General features: G+C 42.8%; 1 protein-coding gene across 2 annotated transcripts in view; it reads left to right on the top strand.

Moving 5' to 3' along the window:
* LOC139562391 (pro-neuregulin-3, membrane-bound isoform) overlaps positions 1-15,903 on the top strand; it is a 421,017-nt gene that overhangs the window by 374,016 nt on the left and 31,098 nt on the right. Inside the window, exon 4 of one of the 2 annotated variants that reach the window (XM_071380085.1) lies at positions 7,095-7,118. In XM_071380085.1, coding sequence (XP_071236186.1) covers positions 7,095-7,118 — 24 coding nt within the window. Of the gene's footprint in view, positions 1-7,091; positions 7,119-15,903 lie in introns of both variants that reach the window. The other variant, XM_071380084.1, reaches the window with a different exon arrangement.

The following is a 15,903-nucleotide window of genomic DNA, read 5'->3' as shown; positions in this document are numbered from 1 at the left end:
TGTCCCTGATTGAGAACCATACCCGGCCAAAACATAGAACCACAAAATCATAGAAAACAAAACATAGAATGCCCACCCCAAATCACACCTTGACCAAACCAAATAGAGACATAAAAAGGCTCTCTAAGGTCAGGGCGTGACAGCTGGCCGCCCGGCTAAACTGAGCATTCAGGGGAGAAGGGCCTTGGTCAGGGAGGGACCTGATGGTCACTCTGACAGAGCTCCAGAGTTCCTCTGTGGAGATGGGAGAACCTCCCAGAAGGACAACTATCTCTGCAGCACTCCACCAATCAGGACTTTATGGTAGAGTGTCCAGATGAAAGCCACTCCTCAGTAAAAGGCACATGACAATCCGCTTGGAGTTTGCCAAAAAGGACTCTGACCATGAGAAACAAATTTCTCTGGTCTAATGAAACCAAGATTGAACTCTTTGGCCTGAATGCAAAGCGTCACATCTGGAGGAAACCTGGTGGTGGCAGCATCATGCTGTTGGGATGTTTTTCTGCGGCATGGATTGGGAGACTAGTTAGGATCGAGCGAAAGATGAACAGATCAAAGTACAGAGAGATCCTTGATAAAAACCTGCTCCAGAGCGTTCAGGACCTCAGACAGGGGTGAAGGTTCACCTTCCAACAGGACAACGACCCTAAGCACACAGCCAATACAATGCAGGCGTAGCTTCAGGACAAGTCTCTGAATGTCCTTGAGTAGCCCAGCCAGAGCCTGGACTTGAACCCAATCGAACATCTCTGGAGAGACCTGAAAATAGCTGTGCAGGGAAGCACCCCATCCAACCTGACAGAGGATCTGCCGAGAAGAATGGGAGAAACTCACCAACCACAGGTGTGAAAATCTTGTAGTGTCATACCCAAGAAGACTATTTTTCAAGATTTGCAAACATTTCTAAAAAACTTTTTTTCTTTGTCATTATTGTGTGTAGATTGAGGGGGTGAAATGATTTCATCAATTTTATAATAAGGCTATAATAAGCCACAAAATGTGGAAAAAGTCAAGGGGTCTGAATACTTTCCGAATGCACTGTAAATATATACAAACACTTTCTTTAAAATATAATTTTATGTCCCACTACAACAAAATAAATGCGAAATAAAAGTAATGTTATCCTTGAAAAATGTAATTGAAATAGTGTAGAATTCCATTAATTCCTATGGAGGACTGCCCCTACTGGGGAGTGCCAATATGGCCCACCGGTGGTCCCAAAGCCTCTCACTGGACAATACATACTTCCTTGGATGTTCCCAACCTGCGATTTCTGTGAACGTGATTTGTCAAGACATGCACAGAGAAGGCCGTTTTTGTAGGGTTTTTGGATAAATGCTGAAAATAAGGTCTGTGGTAAACACAGGCTTATGAGATCTTTTTTGTTTTGTTCTATGACATAATCTTCATCACCTAATGTCACTTTTGGTGAATTTTGAAGAAATAAAAAAGCACATAAAGCACAAAAAGGCTTTACAATTCATAAAGGTTACGTTAACTGACTGCTATTATCTCATAGAACAAAACGTATAAGATATCCTAAACCTGTGTTAACTTATTTTCAGCGTTTATTCCAAAACCCTATTCTTTCTCCATTCATTTTTTCCATTGGGTGTCTGAACGAACCAGAGGTAACTCAATCCCGGGTTTGAGGACTACAAGCTGGCGAGTTTAATGTGAAGGACAGAGAAATTGTGGACGAGTTGGCAAATCATGTGAAAAATCGCAAAAAAAATTAAGATTTTTGCGTCAATATTTTTATTAATGTGATACTTCGGGATTTTGGTAATTAAGCACTTTATCTACTTCCTTAGAGTCAGATGAATTCATGGATACCATTTTTATGTATCTGCATCCAGTATGAAGGAAGTTAGAGGTAGTTTTGCTAACAAGTGTTAGCGCAATGACTGGAAGTCTAATATTTCAACTAAATGTTAACAGTTACCATAGACTTCCAGTTACTGGGCTAATGCTAGCTAGCAATTGCACTTATGCAAATTAGCAACTTCCTTCAAACTGCACACAGAGACATAAAAAATGGTATCCACGAGTTCATCTGACTCTGGGGAAGTAGATAAAGGGTTTTATTGCCAAAATCCTGAAGTATCCCTTTAAACAAAATCAGAAGTCATGGAAAAATGCTGGGGCAAATGCCAGCTCGCCACACATTTTCCATGACTTCAACACATTTAGATGATTGTCTGCCTAACCTACTGTAGCCCTCTTTGCACTGGCGTACCACACACCCCCGCATCAAGGCGGTGGGGCCCACATTCTCTGGGGGCCCCTAACCCCCCCCCCCCACCCCTCCAGATAGCATATGAACATGTCATAAGCCATGGCAGAAATGTTTAGAATTATAGGAAGTTAGCTGTAAAACTGCTACCTTTTCTCTGAGCCTCGTGGCAAGATGTGGAGAACAGCACAGAATTTGCTTTAAATGTTCTAAATTCTCTCAGCCTCATTGCAAAATGTGTGGAATAGCATGACATGAGCTATAAAACTGCAATGTTTTTCTCTGCCCAATGACAATATGTGTAGATTTGTAAGAAATTTGTGTTAAAACAGAAACATTTTCTCTCAGCCTCATGGCAAAATGTGAATAGAATGAGATTAGCTACTATATAAAACTGTGATTTTTCTCTCTCTGCCCAATGACAATATGTGTAGAATTGCAGGAAATAAGCGTTAAAACAGAAACATTTTCTCTCAGCCTCATGGCAAAATGTGTAATAGCATGAGATTAGCTATGAAACTGCAGATTCTTCTCCTGACTCACTCACATCCTTTAACACAGGATCATTTAACCATTAACCTGAGGGGGAATGCGGCTGTTACACTGGGAAACTAAGATGATTAGGGCCGCCATTTTGTTAGTTTTCAAATGGATGAGGGTTTCTGAAGAGAGTGTGTTTGTGGAGGGTGGTTGTGGCTCTCAGGGTAATAGACTTCATCTTAAAACTCACCAGCAACTAATTCTAGACTCACAGTACTTTGAATTGCCTACACACCTGGGCCAAAACGTGACTGAAGTTTCAAAGGATGTGGACACACTGTACAGTACATACTGTAGAGCTCAAAGCCTGGGTTAGGGTTTGCCTTATTTATGAAGTGGGGAACGGGCGTCAGACAGTCTCTCGCAGGACAAGGTGTGTGCAGGGTCTCAGGTGGACCTGGTTCCCATAGCAACACTTACAGACACAACAGAGAAAGAGAGAGAGACAGAGAGGGCTGAATCCAAGGACATACTAGCCTCCAGGCGTCACAACACTGAAGGACGGCTAGTCTTAACGGCCAGCAAAATGGCTGAGTGTCCATGGAGACAGAAACAGTGACAAAGGGAGAGAATGGATATGTGTGTGTAAAAGAGAAAGAGTCAAAGCCAGTGTGTATCTTTTATATTTTCTATCCATCTTTAATCTCAGAAGATACTTTTTTACCTATACTGTACCTCAGAGAGGTACACCATAAACCGATCACGTATCAATTCAAATCTCTTCAGCTCATAGGAGGTAGCTATCCGTCAAGACATTGATTTTTGCACAAAAAGAAATGAGAACACTTAAATTGGAAATAAATAATGTCATATTCTGTTTTATTTCCAAAGCCATATACCAGTACCATTTGTATTCTGAAACTCTGAACATGATGCGATCCCTCAGCACATTGATACAGTAATTCATGGTGTCACACAAAATAAGAGAGTCAGGGCTGGAGTTTTCCCTCGCTTATTGCACCATTATAAACTTAGAAAAACTGTTTAACTGACAGACAGAAAATGTATTGACCTCTCAAAGGTAAAACACAACTTCCCAGGAACAGCACACTGAAAATGGAGTATGAGGAATGAGGAATTTTCTAAACGCCACTTTACCCACGTGTGTTCTGTCTCTTGCCCAACCCATCGGTTTCTGGGACTAATAAGATGGTCTAGAATGAATTTCCATTCTAAAAATCGTTGGAAATGTACTCAGATCTAGACTCATTGCGGAGAACAAACTAACGTCCGTGGGCGTGGCATAGCGTTTGACAAGGAGTTTGGGTAGCCAGACAAGGGCAATGCCTCACCTGATATCTCAACCAGAGTAGTTGTGACAGTAGCAGTTCACTTCTCTCACCAACAGCAACTGAGGGTCAGCTTCCGGAATGATCAAGTACAGTTGTTGAAATAACCATGGAGTCTCATCTATCAGTACAGGGCACCACGGTAATTCACAGTTACCTACAGTATGTAGTCTAAGAGATGGTATTTTTGTTTGTTCCCCTTGTTTGCTATTCTTAACTACAGTTCCAAACTTTGAGAACCTTTACACAGGCCTTGCAGGTAGACATAGAGATTTTCTATCTCCTCAGGTACCCCAGATATTTCACAGTTTTGTGTTATCCCTGAACTAGCTCACCTGATTCACCTAATCTAAGGCTATGTTGAATACATTGTGCTAGCTCTGAAATTGTTAAAATACATGGAATGGCTGGGGGTTACTGAGGAGAGTTTTGAAAACCCTTGCATTAGAAGACGATTAAAGTCAATAGTTACAGTGAATTGCCAATTCAAAGAAACTGGTAAGTTACTGCTGAAAAATGTATTTTTCTGTATATGTACAGTACGTCAGCATTCTTTTACCACAGGGGGACTCACAAAGGCTTGGCCTTGACAGGCTTGTCTGGATACCTGGGTGGGTGAGGAGGCAGTGACATGATCATGGGACAACATGTCAGCCAACCAGAAGTGTAGTCTCTGAGATGGTCTTATTTTCCCTTTTTTTTTTACTACAGTTCAGGTGAAGAACTTAGAACGCCTTTACAAAAGCCTTGCAGTTAGAATGACTGACTTTGTATTGAAATCATTGACATTGAAGGACAATTATAGTCATCAGTTAGAGTGAACTGCAGATTCAAAGAGACTGGTGACTTCTGGATGTTTTTCTTTTTCTCTATACTGGTATGTGCGTCAGCATTCTTTCACCACAAACTCACAAAGACTCACAAAGTCTCACATAAGGCTCCAGACTAGCCTTAACCAACTACCTTTGATACCTTGGTGGGTGTGGAGGCAATACCATCAATAACGAGGCAACGGCAGATGCACCGTGGGACAACATGTCAGCAAACCAACAACATGTCAGCCAACCAACATGAGGGGCTTTTTCCAGGGAGAGCAGCTTTAGGGAGTCTGCATTTTTTGTGGTCTTTTCTGGGCTATTTTAGCAGTTTTTGCCTCTTTACGCATTTACCTGCAGACAGGTGGAGGGGCTATGTTGGCATAGTGAGTGTTCTTCAGGGAGGTGTGGGGTGGAAGGGAAGTAGGATGACCGGCAGGTCACAGGTACCCCACTGGCTGCACCTGCCTCTCCGTCTGGCCACAATCACACAGAGACATCAGGGAGCAGCCACCTATGTCAGAGGAGGCTGCTGAGGGGAGGACGGCTCATAATAATGGCTGGAATGGAGTGAATAGAATGGTATCAAACACATGGTTTCCATGAGTTCTATACCATTCCATTTATTCCGTTCCAGACATTATTATGAGTCGTACTCTCCTCAGCAGCCTCCCCTGATCTATGTACACACTGCCATATTGTTCTACCTAGGGCTCTGCGTCGGCCAGCCCACACTGGTACAGGGGAGATGGCATTCGCAAATGTCACCTCCAGCTGAATAACAAATTGAACTTTTGTTCTGCCAAAGACTCTCCAGTGAAAAATATAGATTTTATTTTTCTTTGTGTTGCTATTCTATGTGTAGGATCACTCTTATATTATGGCCTTCCCGCACTGTTGCAGTGCACCAATTAGACACAGGAGTTCCGTTTTTAGGTTTAGATTGGTACAATATGTTCTACAGATCTGAGTTCAGTTCCAACTGGGTGAACGGCACCAGGACGCCATCTGGTTGTGCTGTCAATATTAAATAGCTTGTCTCGTTATAATTAGTGATGCTCTTTTATGCTGTGATGTTGCCTTACTGCCACACCTCTGGATTTAGATAGATGTTGCTGTACACATTTGTTATTTTCTAAATTAATCTCAAGATGAAAGGCAATGACAAGACATCATGAATAACTATAATAAAAATATATATAACGTACAGCATATCCAGGTAGGGCTGCAGTACAGCTTTCCTTTTCTCTCTATTCACAGGTACAATACATCAACAGCATTTTCATAGAATACTCATTCTGTTGCGTTCCTCTCCATGTCACTGTGTATTGAAGGGGGATCTCTAGAAGGGAGGCTGAGGTCTCAGGATTGCTGACTGAGAAATGATGCAATGACATCGCTCTTTAAAATGATGAGATTAAGCTCAGATCTCCCAGACCCCTTGGTATTCCACTATGCAGCGTAATTAATCTTACCTCTGACAGTACGCTCAGGAGATAGATAACATCTCCACTGCGGCAAAGCCATTGGTGTTAGGAGTGTTTCAGCCACTTATTCATGTATACCAATATGTTTCTCTGGGGCTACCCCCCACTGTCCTAAGAGATGACTATTTTTCCACCATAGTTCAAACTATGTGACACACAGACTAAAATGTACATTACAATTACAATAAAATGTACACATGTTCCTTATAAATGTAAATAGTACGTTTGTGCTGCATGGATTCTCAGGGAACCATTTACCCAACAGAACTGTATACATGGCAACAAAATCGTGCTTCCACTAAGCTCCACAGTCAAAACTGCGGAAACAATCTTGCACTTTTTGTAAACTGAGATGTAGGCAAAAGTCTTATGCCAGGATGTCTCACTACGCACTGATATCTTTCACAGAGTGTAATATACACTAGAAATCGTGTAATTCATGGTGCGTTATTCGAGCATGGGAAATAAGTCACGGAGTCTATGGGTGCAGTCTACTCTGTGTCAGCTTGGATTATGCCCAGAGCATGTGTCTACTGACGCTATGTGACGTGAATACAGGGGGCTATTGGATCTTCCTTACATAAAACAACAAGTCATAGACAATGCTACTTTATGCTGTGACAGGATGCTAACGTGTATCTGTTTCTAATAGCTTTCTCTCTCTCTCTCCCTCCCTCCCCTGTTGTCCATGTCTCCCCTCTCTCTCCTCTCCTCACTGGAACAGCAGATCACTTGGGCATTGAGTTTATGGGTAAGAAAGCTTCTTCCTTTTTTACACTGCTATGAGTCATGTTTTCTGAAATCAAGTTGTGCACCCACTACGTTCGTAATGTTTATGAACCGTACTTATATGACTTGCATACCTTTCACGTTTGTTTGTTTTTCACCTTTTTAAATCTATATCATATTTCTATTTTATACATAACTATACCTTTTGTTTGTTTCGATGAGAACTTTTCACTATCCCATAATGTATGTAATGCAATTTAGAGGAGAGCAATTTTCTCAAAGTCCTTCACAGAGAGGGCTATGGCAACTCCCCTTCACCTCTCCCTCTCCCTCTCCCTCTCCCTCTCCCTCTCCCTCTCCCTCTCCCTCTCCCTCTCCCTCTCCCTCTCTCGCTCTGAAGTTCCCCCTTAGAATACTAATGTTCCAGTCTCCTTGGAAACGGCAGCGAACAGAGAGGCAGGAGACAGTGAGGGAGATTTAATACTGTTGGCACGGTAACTAACAGCATCCTTGCACACTGGCACTGCCTGTACGTGTGTCTGTGGGGTCTTGACGGGAGAGCACATCCCCATCCTGCCAGCCTTTCTCCATTTGGCATTGGTGTAAATCATGGGCAAAAGAGCTGTAGTTAATGACATTGTACTGTGAGACATTGTTAATGACTCTCCTTCATATAAACACAGCTGGTGTACTCAGAAGACCATAGATACCTGGGAAATAGAGGTATCTGCCCAACGAAGTATGGATGAACCATAGCATCTATATCAGTGTATATACAGTGCATTGCTATGAGACTCGAAATTGAGCTCAGGTATATCCTGTTTCCGTTGATCGTCCTTGAGATGTTTATACAACTTGATTGGAGTCCACCTGTGGTAAATTCAATTGATTGGATATAATTTGAAAAGACACACATCTGTCTATATAAGGTCCCACAGTTGACAGTGCATGTCAGAGCAAAAACCAAGACATGAGTTTGAAGTTGCGTTCTCAGCCCTCTTCTGTACTCCCTGTTCACCCATAACTGTGTGGCCATGCACGCCTCCAACTCAATCATCAAATTTTCAGATGACACTACAGTGGTAGGCTTGATTACCAACAACAACAAGATGGCCTACAGGGAGGAGGTGAGGGCCCTCGGAATGTGGTGTCAGCAAAATAACCTCACACTAAACGTCAACAAAACAAAGGAGATGATCGTGGACTTCAGGAAACAGCAGAGGGAGCACCCCTCTATCCACATCGACGAGACAGTAGTGGAGAAGGTGGAAAGTTTTAAGTTCATCGGCGTACACATCATGGACAAACTGAATTGGTCCACCCACACAAACAGCGTGGTGAAGAAGGCGCAACAGTGCCTACTCAACCTTAGGAGGCTGAAGAAATTTGGCTTGTCACCAAAACACTCACAAACTTTTACAGATGCACAATCGAGAGCATCCTGTCGGGCTGTATCACCGCCTGGTACGGCAGCTGCTCCGCCCACAACCATAAGGCTCTCCAGAGGGTAGTGAGGTCTGCACAACGCATCACCGGGGGAAAACTACCTGCCCTCCAGGACACCTACACCACCCGATGTCACAGGAAGGCCAAAAAGATCATCAAGGATAACAACCACCCGAGCCACTGCCTGTTCACCCCGCTATCATCCAGAAGCCGAGGTCAGTACAGGTGCATCAAAGCTGGGACCGAGACACTGAAAAACAGCTTCTATCACAAGGCCATCAGACTGTTAAACAGCCATCACTAACATTGAGTGGCTGCTGCCAGCATACTGACTCAAATCTCTAGTCACTTAATAATTAAAAATAGGATGTAATACATGTATCACTAGTCACTTTAAACAATGCCACTTTATATAATGTTTACATACCCTACATTACTCATCTCATATGTATATACTGTACTCTATACTATATACTGCATCTTGCCTATGCCGTTCGGCCATCGTTCATCCATATATTTATATGTACATATTCTTATTCATTCCTTTACACTTGTGTGTATATGGTAGTTGTTGTGAAATTGTACGATTACTTGTTAGATATTACTGCATGGTCGGAACTAGAAGCACAAGATGCCAGTTGAGGACTTGTGAGGCGTCTGTTTCTCACGTCCCACGTTTACAGCGGCCGCTGCTAACTCAACGGCTAGGAGGTATCACTTCTGGAGTGAATAAGAGTTCAAAGTTCATACCATGTTGCCATACTTTTAGCTCATTCTATATTCTGGCTGGTATAGTCGAAATTCATCCTTTCGGCGTGTTGATCGTCATCTTCACGTTGAAATTTGATGCTAATTTCGTTAGATTATTATCTGAGCCCTTTCAACGTGGGGACCGCCGTCCTCTCGTCCTCGGAACACACAGTTACATTTTCGTCAACGGCTTAATATAGGAGGGGAGAGAAGGGCGTGTTTCATAGTTTATAAACAATGTCTCTTCACATGGGCGGGGCCACTGAGTGAGCAGAGCTTTAACCTTATGAAACCCCAAATCTCTCATTTGGAAGCTAAAATTACATTTAATCTTTTCACAAATAGTTTCAAATTTAAACATTTAAATTGCACAACAAATCCATGTGAATCTGATAACTATAATGTGTAGACTTTCCAAGATACAGTTTATGTAATCCTATCATTAGTAAGAATGTCTCAGACGCCAACTGATCTGGCATCATATTCATTAAGTACCAACGCATATTTTCAACTGGTTGGATTACCGAAATATGGTTCCGTTTCCCACCTTTTGATGTTACCAGACTCTATGTTACAAAGCTTTACAAGAGTCAACTCTATAAAGTAGAGAGAGAGAAAAGGGGAAAGGTATTTATGGGGTCATGAACCTCCCCCAACAGGCCAACGTCATGACAATAGCAACAACAAAAAATAATAAAATATGGGGATGAGGTAGTTTGGTGTGCTATTTACAGATGGGCTGTGTACAGGTACAGTGATCGGTAAGCTGCTCTGACAGCTGATGCTTAAAGTTAGAGAGGGAGATATAAGTCTACATCTTCAGTGATTATTGCAATTCGTTCCAGTCATTGGCAGCAGAGAACTGGAAGGAAAGGCGGTCAGAGTAGGTGTTGGCTTTGGGGATGACCAGTGAAATATACCTGCTGGAGCACATGCTACGGATGGGTGCTTCTATGGTGACCAGTGAGCTGAGAAAAGGCAGGGCTTAACCTAGCAAAGATTTATAGATGATCTGGAGCCAGTGGGTTTGGCGACGAATATGTGCGAGGGCCAGCCAATGGGAGCATACAGGTCGCAGTGGTGGGTAGTATTAAGAAAGTACCTTCCCCCCCCCACTTTTGATGTTCCCAGACTCTATACGTTTAACAAAGGCTTTTCATGAGTCCTTCTGTAGAGAGAGGAAAGGGAGAAAGGTATTTATGGGGGGGGGTCATAAACCTCACCCACAGGCCAACGTCATGACAAGGCTTATTCTAAAATTGATGAAATCGTTTTTCCCCCTTATCAATCTACACACAATTCCCTATAATGACAAAGCAAAAACAGGCATTTAGACATTTTTGCAAATGTATTAAAAATAAAAACTGAAATATCATATTTACATAAGTATTCAGACCCTTTACCCAGTACTTTTTCAAGCACCTTTGGCAGCAATTACAGCCTTGAGTTTTCTTAGGTATGACGCTACAAGCTTGGCACACCTGTAATTGGGGTGTATCTCCCACTCTTCTCTGCAGATCCTCTCAAGCTCTGTCAGGTTGGATGGGGAGCATCGCTGCAAAGCTATGTTCAGGTCTCTGCAGAGATGTTCGATTGGGTTCAATTCCGGGTTCTGGCTGGGCCACTCAAACACATTCAGAGACTTGTCCTGAAGCCACTCCTGCGCTGTCTTGGCTGTGTGCTTAGGGTCGTTGTCCTTTTGGAAGATTAACCTTCACCCCAGCCTGAGGTCCTGAACACTCTGGAGCAGGTTTTCATCAAGGATCTCTCTGTCCTTTACTCTGTTCATATTTCGCTCGATCCTGACTAGTCTCCCAGTCCCTGCCGCTTAAAAACATCCCCACAGCATGATGCTACAACCACCATGGTTCACCGTAGGGATGACGCCAGGTTTCCTGCAGATGTGACGCTTGGTATTCAGGCCAGAGAGTTCAACCTTGGTTTCATCAGACCAGAGAATCTTGTTTATCATGGTCTGAGAGGCCTTTAGGTGCCTTTTGGCAAACTCCAAGCGGGCTGTCACATGCCTTTTACTGAGGAGTGGCTTCCGTCTGGCCACTTTACTATAAAGGCCTGATCGGTGGAGTGCTGTAGAGATGGTTGTCCTTCTGGAAGGTTCTCCCATCTCCACAGAGGAACTCTGGAGCTCTATCAGAGTGACCATCGGGTTCTTGGTCACCTCCTTGACCAAGGCACTTCTCCCCCGATTGCTCAGTTTGGCTGGGCGGCCAACTGTAGGTTGTAGGAGTCTTGGTGGCTCCAAACTTCTTCCATTTAAGAATGATGGATGCCACTATGTTCTTGGTAACCTTCAACCCTGCAGATTGTTTTTGTACCCTTCCCCAGCTCCGTGGCACTATAAAATCCTGTCTCGAAGTTCCTTGGACAATTCCTTCGACCTCATGGCTTGGTTTTTGCTCTGACATGCACTGTCAGCTGTGGGAACTTATATAGACAGGTGTGTGCCTTTCCAAATCATGTCCAATTAACAGAATTTAACACAGGTGGACTCCAGTCAAGTTGGAGGATTATTATTAAGGATAATGAGGATTTCAGGTCTCATAGCAAAGGGTCTGAATACTTATGTAAATAATGTTTTTATTTTTAATAAATATCTAAAAAACTTTTTTTTTGTTGCTTTGTCATGATGGGGTATTGTGTGTAGATTGATGAAGAGAAATTGATTTAATCCATTTTAGAATAAGGCTATAACGTAACAGAATGTGAAAAATTGTGACTGCATTAAAGAAAGTGTTTTTAGCTCATTGTGCTAATTGTCTCATATGTGGTGTCCTTGTTCAATAAGGATCACCGACCAGTGTTAATCAGCAAAGAACAAAATGTTCTAATCTGGTATAGCTTCGTTAGAATTTTCGTCTCTAATTTAGTCCACTTCAATGTTATGCAGTTCACCTGAGGCAGGACCATCAGCCAGCTCTCTAATTCCCCTGGGTAAACCCTGTGAAATCAACCATTTGTAGTGGGTCACAAGGGAAGACACCACAAACAGTATTTTACTGGAAGAGCCAGAGAGACTGAGGGGGATGGAGAGATTGCAGCGAGAGAGAGAGAGAGACTGAGAGAGAGCGAGAGAGAGGAGAGAGATTTTAAATGTCTCTATTTGTTTGTTTACTGTTGGTTTTTTATTGTTTATTTCACTTTTGTTTATGATCTATTCCACTTGCTTTGGCAATGTAAACTTATGTTTCCCATGCCAATAAAGCCTTTTGAATAGAATTGAGAGAGAGAGAGAAGCTAGAATGAGGAAAGATCCAGATGATGGGACAGAAACAAAGTAATGCAGAGAAACAGAATGAGATGGGTAGTGGGAGTAGAAGGAGGAGAGAGAGGAAGATATCTTACATACAGGTAAAGGAGGTATGCTACTCCAGGCCCTTAGTCGGTGGGGAATGTAATAATCTTTGATTTTGTTGGGCAATAAAAATAATTTACATGCCAATGGAGGCCATTCCCACAGCAGACTGCTACCTACGTCCACTGTGCGCCACGGATTCCAACTGACAGTGACAAGGAGTGAAGAAGTCACAGATTGCTTCATTGTGCCTTTTACTCTGTTTGCTTGGTTTCTTTGTTTGCTTGATCCCTGCCATGTGTATGGGGCTCAAAATGATACCTGTGAAGGAAATGTCATGTTGCCCTCTGAGGCACAGGTTCAAAATGGACACAGGGGACAAGGAGAGATATCCTGGCTCCTACAGCTCTGCTATTGTAACTTTGATTACAATCATTCACACTGCACTTGCAAGTCAAATGCTCTCCGCAAAGAGACTCTGTGCGTGTGTGCGTGTGTGCGTATTGAGTGGGGTTAGATTCTTTGATGTGACTCCTGGAGTGAGAGTGAAATGTCAGTCTCCTCTGTCATTATCCAGTTAAAGAAAGTTATCTACAAGAAGGAGGAGTTGATGCCATCAAAAGCCAAAGTCCCCATCCCTGTTTAACTGACACGTAATGACCACAAGAGGCTTCACTGAGTGGAAAACATACAGTAAATAGCAATGACTTCTGGACAGTTCTGTTCATGCACCCAGGTCAAAGAAACAATGGAGTGCTTACACATGTAGGCATGTGTTAGCTTTTCTGTTCTTCCTGTTGTCTCAAGTCCTTTAATGGCAAGGGGGAGAAGGTTGCTGTCTGTCAAATGAAACTAGGAACAGCAGGGGCTCTGTGATTAAACTGTTTTGGGTTTCTCTCTTATTTCCATGTGTGAAACACATCACTGTTTCACAGTCATAGGGAAGGGTGTCAGACACAGCGGAGAGAATTGACACAGATACAAATACTACCGTTCATATTCATGCCCCTACTTAAGGAAGCATGTATAGTTGTTAGCTACATATTTATTCCAGCATAGTTGCATCTTATTAGTAGAATAATGGTTTATAATATCAATGTTGTAATGTGTTTCTCTCATATTGATTTATTTCCAAACATATAGGCCTAAGCTATGTGATTAAAGGGTTTAGGCTTTGTGATTAGTTTCAGCAGAAAGTATGGGTACCTGAAATGTCCTAATCACATATGATATCAACTACAGAGGAAAGGTCAAATCTTCATATTATAATAATGTTATGTATCGTATAACAGAATCAGAGTTTTCAGGATGCACCCTACCACATGCTAGCGGTGTAAAGCTCGCCTCCATTGTACTCTAGAGCAGGGGAAATGCGTTTTCTGGCGTGATGAATCACGCTTCTCCATCTGGCAGTCCGACGGACAAATCTGGGTTTGGAGGATGCCAGGAGAATACTACCTACTCCAATGCATAGTGCCAATTGTAAAGTTTGGTGGAGGAGGAATAATGATTTTTTCCATAGTTCAGGCTCCTTAGTTCCAGTGAAGGGAAATCTTAACGCTACAACACACAATGGCTTTCTAGACGATTCTGTGCTTCCAACTTTGTGGCAGCAGTTTGGGGAAGGCCCTTTCCTGTTTCAGCATGACATTGCCCCCATGCACAAAGTGAGGTCCATACAGAAATGGTTTGTCGATATTGGTGTAGAAGAACTTGACTGGCCTGCACAGAGCCCTGACCTCAACCCCATCGAACACCTTTGGGATGAATTTGAATGCCGAATGTGAGCCAGGCCTAATCGGCCAACATCAGTGCCGGACCTCACTAATGCTCTTGTGGCTGAATGGAAGGAAGTCCCCACAGCAATGTTCCAACTTCGAGTGGAAAGCCTTCCCAGATGAATGGAGGCTGTTGTTGCAGCAAAGGGGAGACCAACTCCATATAAATGCCCATGATTTTGGAATGAGATTTTCGAAGAGCAGTTGTCCACACACTTTTACGTATATATACACTGAGTGTATAAATCATTAGGAACACCTGCTCTTTCCATGACATAGACTGATCAGGTGAAAGCTGTGATCCCTTATTGATGTCACTGGTTAAATCCACTTCAATCAGTGTAGATGAAGGGGAAGAGGCAGGTTAAAGAAGGATGCTTAATCCTTGAGACAATTGAGACATGGATTGTGCCAGTCAGAGGGTGAACGGGCAAGACAAAATATTTAAGTGCCTTTGTACTGGGTATTGTTGTAGGTTCCAGTTGCACCGGTTTGAGTGTGTCAAGAACTGCAAAGCTGCTGGGTTTTTCACACAACAGTTTCCATTTGGGGTGTGCCAAGTAGTCGGATAAAACAACTATTATTACGGATATGGGCGATTACGAACCGATAATTTTTTGCAATTATCCGTAATCAGAATTTTTTTCTTTTTTTTGGATGCCAGCAACCCTCTATCTCATGTCAGTCAGTCACAGAGTTTCTAGGCCATACTGTCCTGTCTTTGAGTCACTCATGTGTGTAGTCTAAATAACTCAACTGGCTAGTTTGCCAATCTGTAAAGAGCGGGCTGTACGTTGATCCTGCTGCTCTAATTGGATAGAGGGAAGCTGTATTTCTCTGTTGACTCACTTTATAATTTTGTCCAATCACTTTTCCTCACGTTATTGGTCTGATCATTTAGAATGCTGCTGCACGCTACTATGATAAATCACATGATGAGAACGTTTGCTATCAAACTATCAATGTGCATAATATCTAACAAGTGGGGCGAGTGTAGGGAAAAAATATGAAACGCTAATGCGCATTCTGACTGAGCGACAGCAAACTTAGCTGCCCACTGCAAGTTGAGGACAAAGACACTGACACATACACAAGCACTCCTCCGCGCACTGGTCCTAATCTGCAACTTTTATGCAGTGTGAACGTGCAGAGTTATTTTGCCAACATCCATTTAGGCATATTAAAACACTTCAGTTTTTTCCGATCACAAGTATCACCCAATCCGACTATCAACTGTCAATTAACTGGTCCGATTATAAATACGAGTATGGCCATGTCGGCACACCCCTAGTTTCCAGTGTGTATCAAGGATCGTCCACCACCCAAAGAACATCTAGCCAACTTGACACAACTGTGGGAAGCATTGGAGTCAACAAGGGCCAGCATCCCCGTGGAATGCTTTCGACACCTTGCAGAGTCCATGCCCTGACGAATTGAGGCTGTTCTGAGGGCAGGAGGGGGTGCAACTCATTATTAGGAAGGTGACTATATCACATGTACTTCTTGTCACTCTTACGTAA

This window comes from Salvelinus alpinus, chromosome 32 (assembly GCF_045679555.1).
Source record: "Salvelinus alpinus chromosome 32, SLU_Salpinus.1, whole genome shotgun sequence".
Classification (NCBI taxonomy): Eukaryota; Metazoa; Chordata; class Actinopteri; order Salmoniformes; family Salmonidae; genus Salvelinus; species Salvelinus alpinus.
This window is presented reverse-complemented; position numbering and strand designations above follow the sequence as displayed.